The sequence below is a fragment of the Notolepis coatsorum genome (genome assembly GCF_963971535.1).
Source record: "Notolepis coatsorum genome assembly, chromosome: 4".
Lineage (NCBI taxonomy): Eukaryota > Metazoa > Chordata > Actinopteri > Aulopiformes > Paralepididae > Notolepis > Notolepis coatsorum.
Window position 1 is genome coordinate 4,270,326 of NC_140168.1, and position 12,200 is coordinate 4,282,525.

General features: G+C 43.3%; 1 protein-coding gene across 1 annotated transcript in view; it reads right to left on the bottom strand.

Annotated features, from left to right (window-relative positions):
• Window positions 1-861: 861 nt before the first annotated feature.
• Window positions 862-12,200, bottom strand: part of LOC311227601 (telomere zinc finger-associated protein-like) — a gene marked incomplete at both ends in the record, with an annotated part of 54,817 nt that continues 43,478 nt past the window's right edge. The window contains one exon of the mRNA XM_084313323.1: window positions 862-1,254. Coding sequence (XP_084169449.1) covers window positions 862-1,254 — 393 coding nt within the window. The remainder of the gene's footprint in view (window positions 1,255-12,200) is intronic.

Here is a 12,200-nt window from a genome sequence, read left to right on the forward strand (position 1 = left end):
ATTATGTAACATGTACAAGTTTATGTTTAAGGGGGCACTTCACCAAAGAACAATGCTGATTTATTTTGCACATAATCTCACACATCCCAAAAACGATTTTCCCCCAAAACTGTTTTGCACATTAATTTAGTTAGAGACGGTTACTCAGCACAAATTAGTTTGAATACGGCCACCAGTGATGTCATCGGGGACGTTGAAACCTTGTGTTGTGTTAATTACAGCTCCATGAAATGATGTAGATAATACCTTGTTTTATAGGGACTGCTACCTTATCATTTCATTGAGCTGTAATTAACACAGCACCTCGTCTTATAAGGACTGCTACCTTATTTCATTGAGCTGTAATTAACACAGCACCTCGTCTTATAAGGACTGCTACCTTATTTCATTGAGCTGTAATTAACACAGCACCTCGTCTTATAAGGACTGCTACTTTCATTGAGCTGTAATTAACAGCACAAGGATTAAATGTCCCCGATGACATCACTGATGGCCAATGTCACCATATTCAAACTCATCTACTCTCAATAACTCAAACTAAATGAATGTGTGCAAAACTGTTTAGAGTCTTTGGATGTGTGTGTGTGTGTGAGATTATGTGCAAAATAAATCGGCATATTATTTATTTTATTTATTTTGGTGAAGTTTGGTGATTTTGGTATTTTAGTGATCTCTCAGTGTCTCTGGTGAAGGGTGATAACTATGATTCTAAATGTTAAAACGTAGGTCACTTTAATTCAGAGCGGGCCGTTCTCCTCCTCTATGGGATCCTATCCTCAGCGGTTGTCTTTGTCCCTCAAGACCATGTCCTCCTCCTCCTCCTCCTCCTCTATGGGACCGTTCAGCGGCTCCCTTTGTCCCTCAGACCTCGCCCTCCGTCACGTCGTCCACCATCTCCTGCACCAGTATCGCGGTCCCGCCGTACGTCTCTGCGACCAGCCGCGTCTGCTGGATGTGGGACACGACGGTGAAGTTGTTGGGGCCCGGCGACACCACCACCTCGCGGATCACCACCCGGACGATGTCGCCGGCGGGGTCCAGGCAGGCGACGGAGCCGGAGACCGGGGTCAGCAGCGCCTCCACGGTGTCTTGGCTCTTCTCCTCCTCTTCTGTGGCTTCGGTCTCGCCCTGGCCCCCCCCCGCCGCCGCCGCCTCCTCGCCGCCGTCCGGCACCACCAGGTTCCTCAGCCTCCTCTGCTTGGGGTGGTAGTTCTCTGTGCGTTTGTGGATCTGAGCGTGTCGTCTCAGGTGAGCCTGCAGCGGTGGAAGCGGACGTGTTTTTTTTAGGTTTATCTTTTTTTTATTGGAAGAATTAGTACATATTTATACATTTCAGTTATCCAAATTATACAACTTCCATTTCCTTCCCCGTTCCTATCCCCTAATCCCACCCATCCCACCCAGTGAGGGCGACGACAAACATACATGTAAAAATAAGAAATAAAATAAAAATAAAAAATTTAAGACATTTAAATAATTAAACAAACGTACAGATGTGGCAGACAAAGTTACGCAAAAAAAAATAAAGTAAAATTAAAAGAAAATATATAAGTGATACTCTCCATTTTAGTAGCGTGATTTCCAGATGGTAAAACAAAATAAAATGGAAAGTAAATGTAACACCCTTAGCAGACCACCACAATGCCATCTCCCCAGCCATGCGTGGGCTAGCAGTGTCAGGAAGGCAGATAGATAGGGGGAGGAGGGGGGTCATGGGGTCCCAAGTTTGGATGGAGTCATATGGGGTTTTGAAATGAGATAGGAAGGGCTGCCATGTTTTGTGGACGTGGTTTTTAACGGTTGGCTGAGTGTTGTTGGGAATAAGACAAGATGTTCCTTCATGGATCCCCTCGGGGACATGCGGGTGTCATAGCAGTATGGGGGAGGGGGGGCACAGGTACAGGTATGGGCAGGGTAATACTAGAATGACGTAAATATAGGCAATAAAATTTGATCTGAATATAAAAAATTGGAGAACACTAAACAGTGTAAACAAAGGTGCAGATGAGGGTATATATACGTTACAATAAATATAGGCAAAGAATGTATAGAATATACTATACTATTCAAGTAAACGGTATACACAAGGAAGGCACCCTAATACACATGTTGCAGTAAACATAAGGTACCCTAATAATACACATGGTGCAGTAAACATAAGGTACCCTAATAATACACATGGTGCAGTAAACATAAGGTACCCTAATAATACACATGGTGCAGTAAACATAAGGTACCATAATAATACACATGGTGCAGTAAACATAAGGTACCCTAATAATACACATGGTGCAGTAAACATAAGGCACCCTAATACACGAGGTGCAGTAAACATAAGGTACCCTAATACACATGGTGCAGTAAACATAAGGCACCCTAATAATACACATGGTGCAGTAAACATAAGGTACCCTAATAATACACATGGTGCAGTAAACATAAGGTACCCTAATACACATGGTGCAGTAAACATAAGGTACCCTAATAATACACATGGTGCAGTAAACATAAGTTACCCTAATACACATGTTGCAGTAAACATAAGGCACCCTAATAATACACATGGTGCAGTAAACATAAGGTACCCTAATACACGATGTGCAGTAAACATAAGTTACCCTAATACACATGTTGCAGTAAACATAAGGTACCCTAATAATACACATGGTGCAGTAAACATAAGGCACCCTAATACACGAGGTGCAGTAAACATAAGTTACCCTAATACAGGAGTTAATACATTAAGAGTGAGTGAGACAGTAAGAGTGAGACATTAAGAGTGAGACAGTAAGAGTGAGACATTAAGAGTGAGAGATTAAGAGTGAGTGAGACAGTAAGAGAGTGAGACAGTAAGAGTGAGACATTAAGAGTGAGACAGTAAGAGTGAGACATTAAGAGTGAGACATTAAGAGTGAGTGAGACATTAAGAGTGAGCCAGTAAGAGTGAGACATTAAGAGTGAGACATTAAGAGTGAGAGATTAAGAGTGAGTGAGACAGTAAGAGTGAGACATTAATAGTGAGACAGTAAGAGTGAGACATTAAGAGTGAGAGATTAAGAGTGAGTGAGACAGTAAGAGTGAGACATTAAGAGTGAGACAGTAAGAGTGAGACATTAAGAGTGAGAGATTAAGAGTGAGTGAGACATTAAGAGTGAGACAGTAAGAGTGAGACATTAAGAGTGAGACAGTAAGAGTGAGACATTAAGAGTGAGGGATTAAGAGTGAGTGAGACAGTAAGAGTGAGACATTAAGAGTGAGACAGTAAGAGTGAGACATTAAGAGTGAGAGATTAAGAGTGAGTGAGACATTAAGAGTGAGACAGTAAGAGTGAGACATTAAGAGTGAGACAGTAAGAGTGAGACATTAAGAGTGAGGGATTAAGAGTGAGTGAGACATTAAGAGTGAGACATTAAGAGTGAGACATTAAGAGTGAGACAGTAAGAGTGAGACATTAAGAGTGAGACAGTAAGAGTGAGACATTAAGAGTGAGGGATTAAGAGTGAGTGGGACAGTAAGAGTGAGACATTAAGAGTGAGAGATTAAGAGTGAGTGAGACAGTAAGAGTGAGACATTAAGAGTGATAGATTAAGAGTGAGTGAGACAGTAAGAGTGAGACATTAAGAGTGAGACAGTAAGAGTGAGACATTAAGAGTGAGAGATTACGAGTGAGTGAGACAGTAATAGTGAGACATTAAGAGTGAGACAGTAATAGTGAGACATTAAGAGTGAGACAGTAAGAGTGAGAGATTAAGAGTGAGTGAGACAGTAAGAGTGAGACAGTAAGAGTGAGACATTAAGAGTGAGACATTAAGAGTGAGAGATTAAGAGTGAGTGAGACATTAAGAGTGAGACATTAAGAGTGAGACAGTAAGAGTGAGACATTAAGAGTGAGACAGTAAGAGTGAGACATTAAGAGTGAGACATTAAGAGTGAGAGATTAAGAGTGAGTGAGACACTAAGAGTGGGACAGTAAGAGTGAGACATTAAGAGTGAGAGATTAAGAGTGAGTGAGACAGTAAGAGTGAGACATTAAGAGTGATAGATTAAGAGTGAGTGAGACAGTAAGAGTGAGACATTAAGAGTGAGACAGTAAGAGTGAGACATTAAGAGTGAGACAGTAAGAGTGAGACATTAAGAGTGAGAGATTAAGAGTGAGTGAGACATTAAGAGTGGGACAGTAAGAGTGAGACATTAAGAGTGAGAGATTAAGAGTGAGTGAGACAGTAAGAGTGAGACATTAAGAGTGAGACAGTAAGAGTGAGACATTAAGAGTGATCGATTAAGAGTGAGTGAGACAGTAAGAGTGAGCCATTAAGAGTGAGACAGTAAGAGTGAGACATTAAGAGTGAGAGATTAAGAGTGAGTGAGACATTAAGAGTGAGACAGTAAGAGTGAGACATTAAGAGTGAGAGATTAAGAGTGAGTGAGACAGTAAGAGTGAGACATTAAGAGTGAGACAGTAAGAGTGAGACATTAAGAGTGAGAGATTACGAGTGAGTGAGACAGTAATAGTGAGACATTAAGAGTGAGACAGTAAGAGTGAGACATTAAGAGTGAGAGATTAAGAGTGAGACAGTAAGAGTGAGACATTAAGAGTGAGAGATTAAGAGTGAGTGAGACAGTAAGAGTGAGACATTAAGGGTGAGAGATTAAGAGTGAGTGAGACAGTAAGAGTGAGACATTAAGAGTGAGACAGTAAGAGTGAGACATTAAGAGTGAGATATTAAGAGTGAGTGAGACAGTAAGAGTGAGACATTAAGAGTGAGACAGTAAGAGTGAGACATTAAGAGTGAGTGAGACATTAAGAGTGAGACAGTAAGAGTGAGACATTAAGAGTGAGAGATTAAGAGTGAGTGAGACAGTAAGAGTGAGACAGTAAGAGTGAGACATTAAGAGTGAGACATTAAGAGTGAGAGATTAAGAGTGAGTGAGACATTAAGAGTGAGACATTAAGAGTGAGACAGTAAGAGTGAGACATTAAGAGTGAGACAGTAAGAGTGAGACATTAAGAGTGAGACATTAAGAGTGAGAGATTAAGAGTGAGTGAGACACTAAGAGTGGGACAGTAAGAGTGAGACATTAAGAGTGAGAGATTAAGAGTGAGTGAGACAGTAAGAGTGAGACATTAAGAGTGATAGATTAAGAGTGAGTGAGACAGTAAGAGTGAGACATTAAGAGTGAGACAGTAAGAGTGAGACATTAAGAGTGAGACAGTAAGAGTGAGACATTAAGAGTGAGAGATTAAGAGTGAGTGAGACATTAAGAGTGGGACAGTAAGAGTGAGACATTAAGAGTGAGAGATTAAGAGTGAGTGAGACAGTAAGAGTGAGACATTAAGAGTGAGACAGTAAGAGTGAGACATTAAGAGTGATCGATTAAGAGTGAGTGAGACAGTAAGAGTGAGCCATTAAGAGTGAGACAGTAAGAGTGAGACATTAAGAGTGAGAGATTAAGAGTGAGTGAGACATTAAGAGTGAGACAGTAAGAGTGAGACATTAAGAGTGAGAGATTAAGAGTGAGTGAGACAGTAAGAGTGAGACATTAAGAGTGAGACAGTAAGAGTGAGACATTAAGAGTGAGAGATTACGAGTGAGTGAGACAGTAATAGTGAGACATTAAGAGTGAGACAGTAAGAGTGAGACATTAAGAGTGAGAGATTAAGAGTGAGACAGTAAGAGTGAGACATTAAGAGTGAGAGATTAAGAGTGAGTGAGACAGTAAGAGTGAGACATTAAGGGTGAGAGATTAAGAGTGAGTGAGACAGTAAGAGTGAGACATTAAGAGTGAGACAGTAAGAGTGAGACATTAAGAGTGAGATATTAAGAGTGAGTGAGACAGTAAGAGTGAGACATTAAGAGTGAGACAGTAAGAGTGAGACATTAAGAGTGAGTGAGACAGTAAGAGTGAGACATTAAGAGTGAGACAGTAAGAGTGAGACATTAAGAGTGAGAGATTAAGAGTGAGTGAGACATTAAGAGTGAGACATTAAGAGTGAGAGATTAAGAGTGAGAGATTAAGAGTGAGTGAGACAGTAAGAGTGAGACATTAAGAGTGAGACAGTAAGAGTGAGACATTAAGAGTGAGAGATTAAGAGTGAGACATTAAGAGTGAGAGATTAAGAGTGAGTGAGACAGTAAGAGTGAGACATTAAGAGTGAGACATTAAGAGTGAGAGATTAAGAGTGAGTGAGACAGTAAGAGTGAGACATTAAGAGTGAGACAGTAAGAGTGAGACAGTAAGAGTGAGACATTAAGAGTGAGACAGTAAGAGTGAGACATTAAGAGTGAGAGATTAAGAGTGAGTGAGACATTAAGAGTGGGACATTAAGAGTGAGACAGTAAGAGTGAGACATTAAGAGTGAGACAGTAAGAGTGAGACATTAAGAGTGAGAGATTAAGAGTGAGTGAGACAGTAAGAGTGAGAGATTAAGAGTGAGTGAGACAGTAAGAGTGAGAGATTAAGAGTGAGTGAGACAGTAAGAGTGAGACATTAAGAGTGAGACAGTAAGAGTGAGACATTAAGAGTGAGACAGTAAGAGTGAGACATTAAGAGTGAGACAGTAATAGTGAGACATTAAGAGTGAGACAGTAAGAGTGAGACATTAAGAGTGAGAGATTAGAGTGAGTGAGACAGTAAGAGTGAGACATTAAGAGTGAGACAGTAAGAGTGAGACATTAAGAGTGAGTGAGACAGTAAGAGTGAGACATTAAGAGTGAGACAGTAAGAGTGAGACATTAAGAGTGAGAGATTAAGAGTGAGTGAGACAGTAAGAGTGAGACATTAAGAGTGAGACAGTAAGAGTGAGACATTAAGAGTGAGAGATTAAGAGTGAGTGAGACAGTAAGAGTGAGACATTAAGAGTGAGACAGTAAGAGTGAGAGATTAAGAGTGAGTGAGACATTAAGAGTGAGACAGTAAGAGTGAGACATTAATAGTGAGACATTAAGAGTGAGTGAGACAGTAAGAGTGAGACATTAAGAGTGAGACAGTAAGAGTGAGACATTAAGAGTGAGAGATTACGAGTGAGTGAGACAGTAATAGTGAGACATTAAGAGTGAGACAGTAAGAGTGAGACATTAAGAGTGAGAGATTAAGAGTGAGACAGTAAGAGTGAGACATTAAGAGTGAGAGATTAAGAGTGAGTGAGACAGTAAGAGTGAGACATTAAGAGTGAGACAGTAAGAGTGAGACATTAAGAGTGAGACAGTAAGAGTGAGACATTAAGAGTGAGAGATTAAGAGTGAGTGAGACAGTAAGAGTGAGACATTAAGAGTGAGACAGTAAGAGTGAGACATTAAGAGTGAGAGATTAAGAGTCAGTGAGACAGGCATGCAGTGAGACAGGCGAGCAGTGAGACAGGCGAGCAGTGAGACAGGGAGCAGTGAGACAGGCGAGCAGTGAGACAGGCGAGCAGTGAGACACTGCGAGCAGTGAGACAGGCGAGCAGTGAGACAGGCGAGCAGTGAGACAGGCGAGCAGTGAGACAGGCGAGCAGTGAGACAGGGAGCAGTGAGACAGGGAGCAGTGAGACAGGCGAGCAGTGAGACAGGCGAGCAGTGAGACAGGCGAGCAGTGAGACAGGCGAGCAGTGAGACAGGCGTGCAGTGAGACAGGCGAGCAGTGAGACAGGGAGCAGTGAGACAGGGAGCAGTGAGACAGGCGAGCAGTGAGACAGGGAGCAGTGAGACAGGCAAGCAGTGAGACAGGGAGCAGTGAGACAGGCGAGCAGTGAGACAGGGAGCAGTGAGACATGCGATCAGTGAGACAGGCGAGCAGTGAGACAGGCGAGCAGTGAGACATGCGAGCAGTGAGACAGGTGTGCAGTGAAAGGGTTAACCCGCTGTCACGTGGCACTGAAAGGGTTAACCGTCTGTAATGTGGTAGTGAAAGGGTTAACCTTCTGTAGTGTGGTAGTGAAAGGGTTAACCCGCTGTCGTGTGGTAGTGAAAGGGTTAACAGGCTGTCACATGGCAGTGAAAGGGTTAACCTTCTGTAGTGTGGTAGTGAAAGGGTTAACCTGCTGTCATGTGGTAGTGAAAGGGTTAACCCGCTGTCACGTGGCAGTGAAAGGGTTAACCCGCTGTCGTGTGGTAGTGAAAGGGTTAACAGGCTGTCACATGGCAGTGAAAGGGTTAACCTTCTGTAGTGTGGTAGTGAAAGGGTTAACCTGCTGTCGTGTGGTAGTGAAAGGGTTAACCTGCTGTCGTGTGGTAGTGAAAGGGTTAACCCGCTGTCACGTGGCAGTGAAAGGGTTAACCCGCTGTCGTGTGGTAGTGAAAGGGTTAACCTGCTGTCGTGTGGTAGTGAAAGGGTTAACCCGCTGTCACGTGGCAGTGAAAGGGTTAACCCGCTGTCGTGTGGTAGTGAAAGGGTTAACAGGCTGTCACATGGCAGTGAAAGGGTTAACCTTCTGTAGTGTGGTAGTGAAAGGGTTAACCCGCTGTTGCGTGACAGTGAAAGGGTTAACCCGCTGTCACGTGGCAGTGAAAGGGTTAACCCGCTGTCACGTGGCAGTGAAAGGGTTAACCCGCTGTCGTGTGGTAGTGAAAGGGTTAACCTGCTGTCGTGTGGTAGTGAAAGGGTTAACCCGCTGTCACGTGGCAGTGAAAGGGTTAACCCGCTGTCGTGTGGTAGTGAAAGGGTTAACCTGCTGTCGTGTGGTAGTGAAAGGGTTAACCCGCTGTCACGTGGCAGTGAAAGGGTTAACCCGCTGTCGTGTGGTAGTGAAAGGGTTAACAGGCTGTCACATGGCAGTGAAAGGGTTAACCTTCTGTAGTGTGGTAGTGAAAGGGTTAACCCGCTGTTGCGTGACAGTGAAAGGGTTAACCCGCTGTCACGTGGCAGTGAAAGGGTTAACCCGCTGTCACGTGGCAGTGAAAGGGTTAACCCGCTGTCGTGTGGTAGTGAAAGGGTTAACCTGCTGTCGTGTGGTAGTGAAAGGGTTAACCCGCTGTCACGTGGCAGTGAAAGGGTTAACCCGCTGTCGTGTGGTAGTGAAAGGGTTAACAGGCTGTCACATGGCAGTGAAAGGGTTAACCTTCTGTAGTGTGGTAGTGAAAGGGTTAACCCGCTGTTGCGTGACAGTGAAAGGGTTAACCCGCTGTCACGTGGCAGTGAAAGGGTTAACCCGCTGTCGTGTGGTAGTGAAAGGGTTAACAGGCTGTCACATGGCAGTGAAAGGGTTAACCTTCTGTAGTGTGGTAGTGAAAGGGTTAACCCGCTGTTGCGTGACAGTGAAAGGGTTAACCCGCTGTCACGTGGCAGTGAAAGGGTTAACCCGCTGTCGTGTGGTAGTGAAAGGGTTAACAGGCTGTCGCATGGCAGTGAAAGGGTTAACCCGCTGTAGTGTGGTAGTGAAAGGGTTAACATGCTGTTGTGTGGTAGTGAAAGGGTTAACCCGCTGTAGTGTGGCAGTGAAAGGGTTAACAGGCTGTCGCGTGGCAGTGAAAGGGTTAACCCGCTGTAGTGTGGCAGTGAAAGGGTTAACCTGCTGTCGTGTGGTAGTGAAAGGTTAACCTTCTGTCGTGTGGTAGTGAAAGGGTTAACCTGCTGTCGTGTGGTAGTGAAAGGGTTAACCTGCTGTCGTGTGGTAGTGAAAGGTTACCGGTTCGATTGCCGCTCCTCCCGGGCAGCGTGTGTCCAAGTGTCCTTGAGCAAGACACTTAACCCCCAATTGCTCCCGATGAGCAGGTTGGCACCTTGCATGGTCGCCTCCGCCGTCGGTGTGTGAACGCCTGAGTGAATGGGTAAAATGTGAGGAACAAATTGTAAAGCGCTATATAAATGCAGCCATTTACACGCACGCACGCACACACACACACACACGCACACACACACACACACACACACATGTTTTTTCTTATTGTAAAGCGCTATATAAATGCAGCCATTTACACACACGCACACACACACACACGTTTTTTCTTATTGTAAAGAGCTATATAAATGCAGCCATTTACACACACGCACACACACACACACACACGCACACACACACACACACATGTTTTTTCTTATTGTAAAGCGCTATATAAATGCAGCCATTTACACACACGCACGCACACACACACACACACACACACACGTTTTTTCTTATTGTAAAGAGCTATATAAATGCAGCCATTTACACACACGCACGCACACACACACAGGATGTAAACAAGACGAAAGACTTTCTCTGGTCTGCATCCCCTTAACAATGTTATGTATTGAGCTGTACTTTACTGTACCCATCCTGCAATCTGTTCACTCAATCAACCAATTTTTTTATTTTATTTTTTTGTAATCACACGCCATTTACACACACACACACGCACGTGTGGGGTACCCCGATGTAAACAAGACCAAAGTCTGTCTCTGGTCTGCATCCCCGTAACAATTTTATGTATTGAGCTGTACTGTACTGTACCCATCCTGCAATCTGTTCATAAAGTTTATTTCATTAAATCACTTAATCAACCAAACTTAAAAAAAAAAAAAAAAAAAACGGCGGGAAAAAATAACGCAGCTTAACCACGCTTAACGCAGATTTTTTTATTTATTTTTTTTTCCGCTCGTTGCCCCTTTAACCCATGACCAATGTACCAAAACAGACTTCCTTCCACCTTCTCAATTGCATATCCAGAGCAACAGCATTACACAATTATTATATATAGATATATATATTGTGTTTAGCCAAAGTTAAATTCCACAATCAAGCTTACCGTAACAATCTTAACAAAAATATCAAATAAAACCCATATATCTTTATATGACAAATGTGAAAATAATAAACACATTAGAGTAACGTGATGATGTAACTTTGCTGCTGCTGCTGTGTTACTTACAAATCACACCAGCCAGACTCAACTTGGTTAGCTGAACTGGTGAAACAGTGGATTAGCTACAGTACTGTGCGAGGAGGCTGTTAAACATACAGCCTTTCATTTCTCTCTCTCTCTCTCTCCCTCTCTCCCTCTCTCTCTCTCTCTCTCTCCCTCCCTCTCTCTCTCTCTCTCTCTCTCTCTCTCTCTCTCTCTCTCTCTCTCTCTCTCTCTCTCTCTCTCTCTCTCTCTCTCTCTCTCTCTCTCTCTCTCTCTCTCTCTCTCTCTCTCTCTCTCTCTCTCTCTCTCTCTCTCTCTCTCTCTCTCTCTCTGGACAGGTGGCTGCAGACACCACGCAGCCCAACAGATGTGATGTGCGCTCAGTAGATGTGAATACAAGCAGTTTACTGTAACTAAACACGGAGATGATGTCAAATAACAAACTCAGCAGCAGCAGCAGCGACACCGACGGCTTCTCCTCCTCGGTTACAGCTGCTGTTCAATGAACGAGTCGAGTCCAGTTGCGTCTCAAACGCCGTGTTGTTGTTGGAAAACACCGACCAGTAAACAAACCACACCTCCTCCTCCTGCCGGACGTAGTGAGACACACGTGTGTATATACCATACAGGCACCGGCCACAGGGCGGCGCTGTAGACCAGCCTGTAACATCTGATTGAATTGATTGATTGATTGATTGAAAACTTTATTAACAGATTGCAGAATGGGTACAGTACAGCTCAATACATAACATTGTTAAGGGGATGCAGACCAGAGAAAGACTTTCGTCTTGTTTACATCAGGGTCCCCCATTTTCAATTCATCATAACATATATGACATACATGACATACAGATAGACAGTACTGCTACATCTATACATTTATGACATATCAGATTTGCAAATACAGTACTGTTTGTGATACAAAAGTGTCCAGAAAAAGAGTGTATATACATTTGACATAGAAACTGTACATTGGAGGTGGGGGGGGGGGGTTGGGTAGGGGGGGGGGACGACGACACTGTACATTGGAATACTGACAATGCCATACTTGCTCATTTACTGTACAACTGGGTTAGGACATTTGTAGGGGCCAGTTTCGAATTGCAGTCTCCCGTAGGTGTTTTTTGAGAGTGTTTTTGAAAGTGGGTAGTGATTCACATTCCTTTACAGCTTTGGGTGCATAGTTCACTCCGAATTCCAACAGGTGTACCGACATTTTATCATCTACAAATACATTCGGCTGCAAAGCCAATTACATGCAAATATTTACATGCATATACAGTTCAAAAGGTGATGTAAACAAGACGAAAGTCTTTCTCTGGTCTGCATCCCCTTAACAATTGTATGTATTGAGCTGTACTGTACTGTACCCATTCTGCAATCTGTTAATAAACTTTT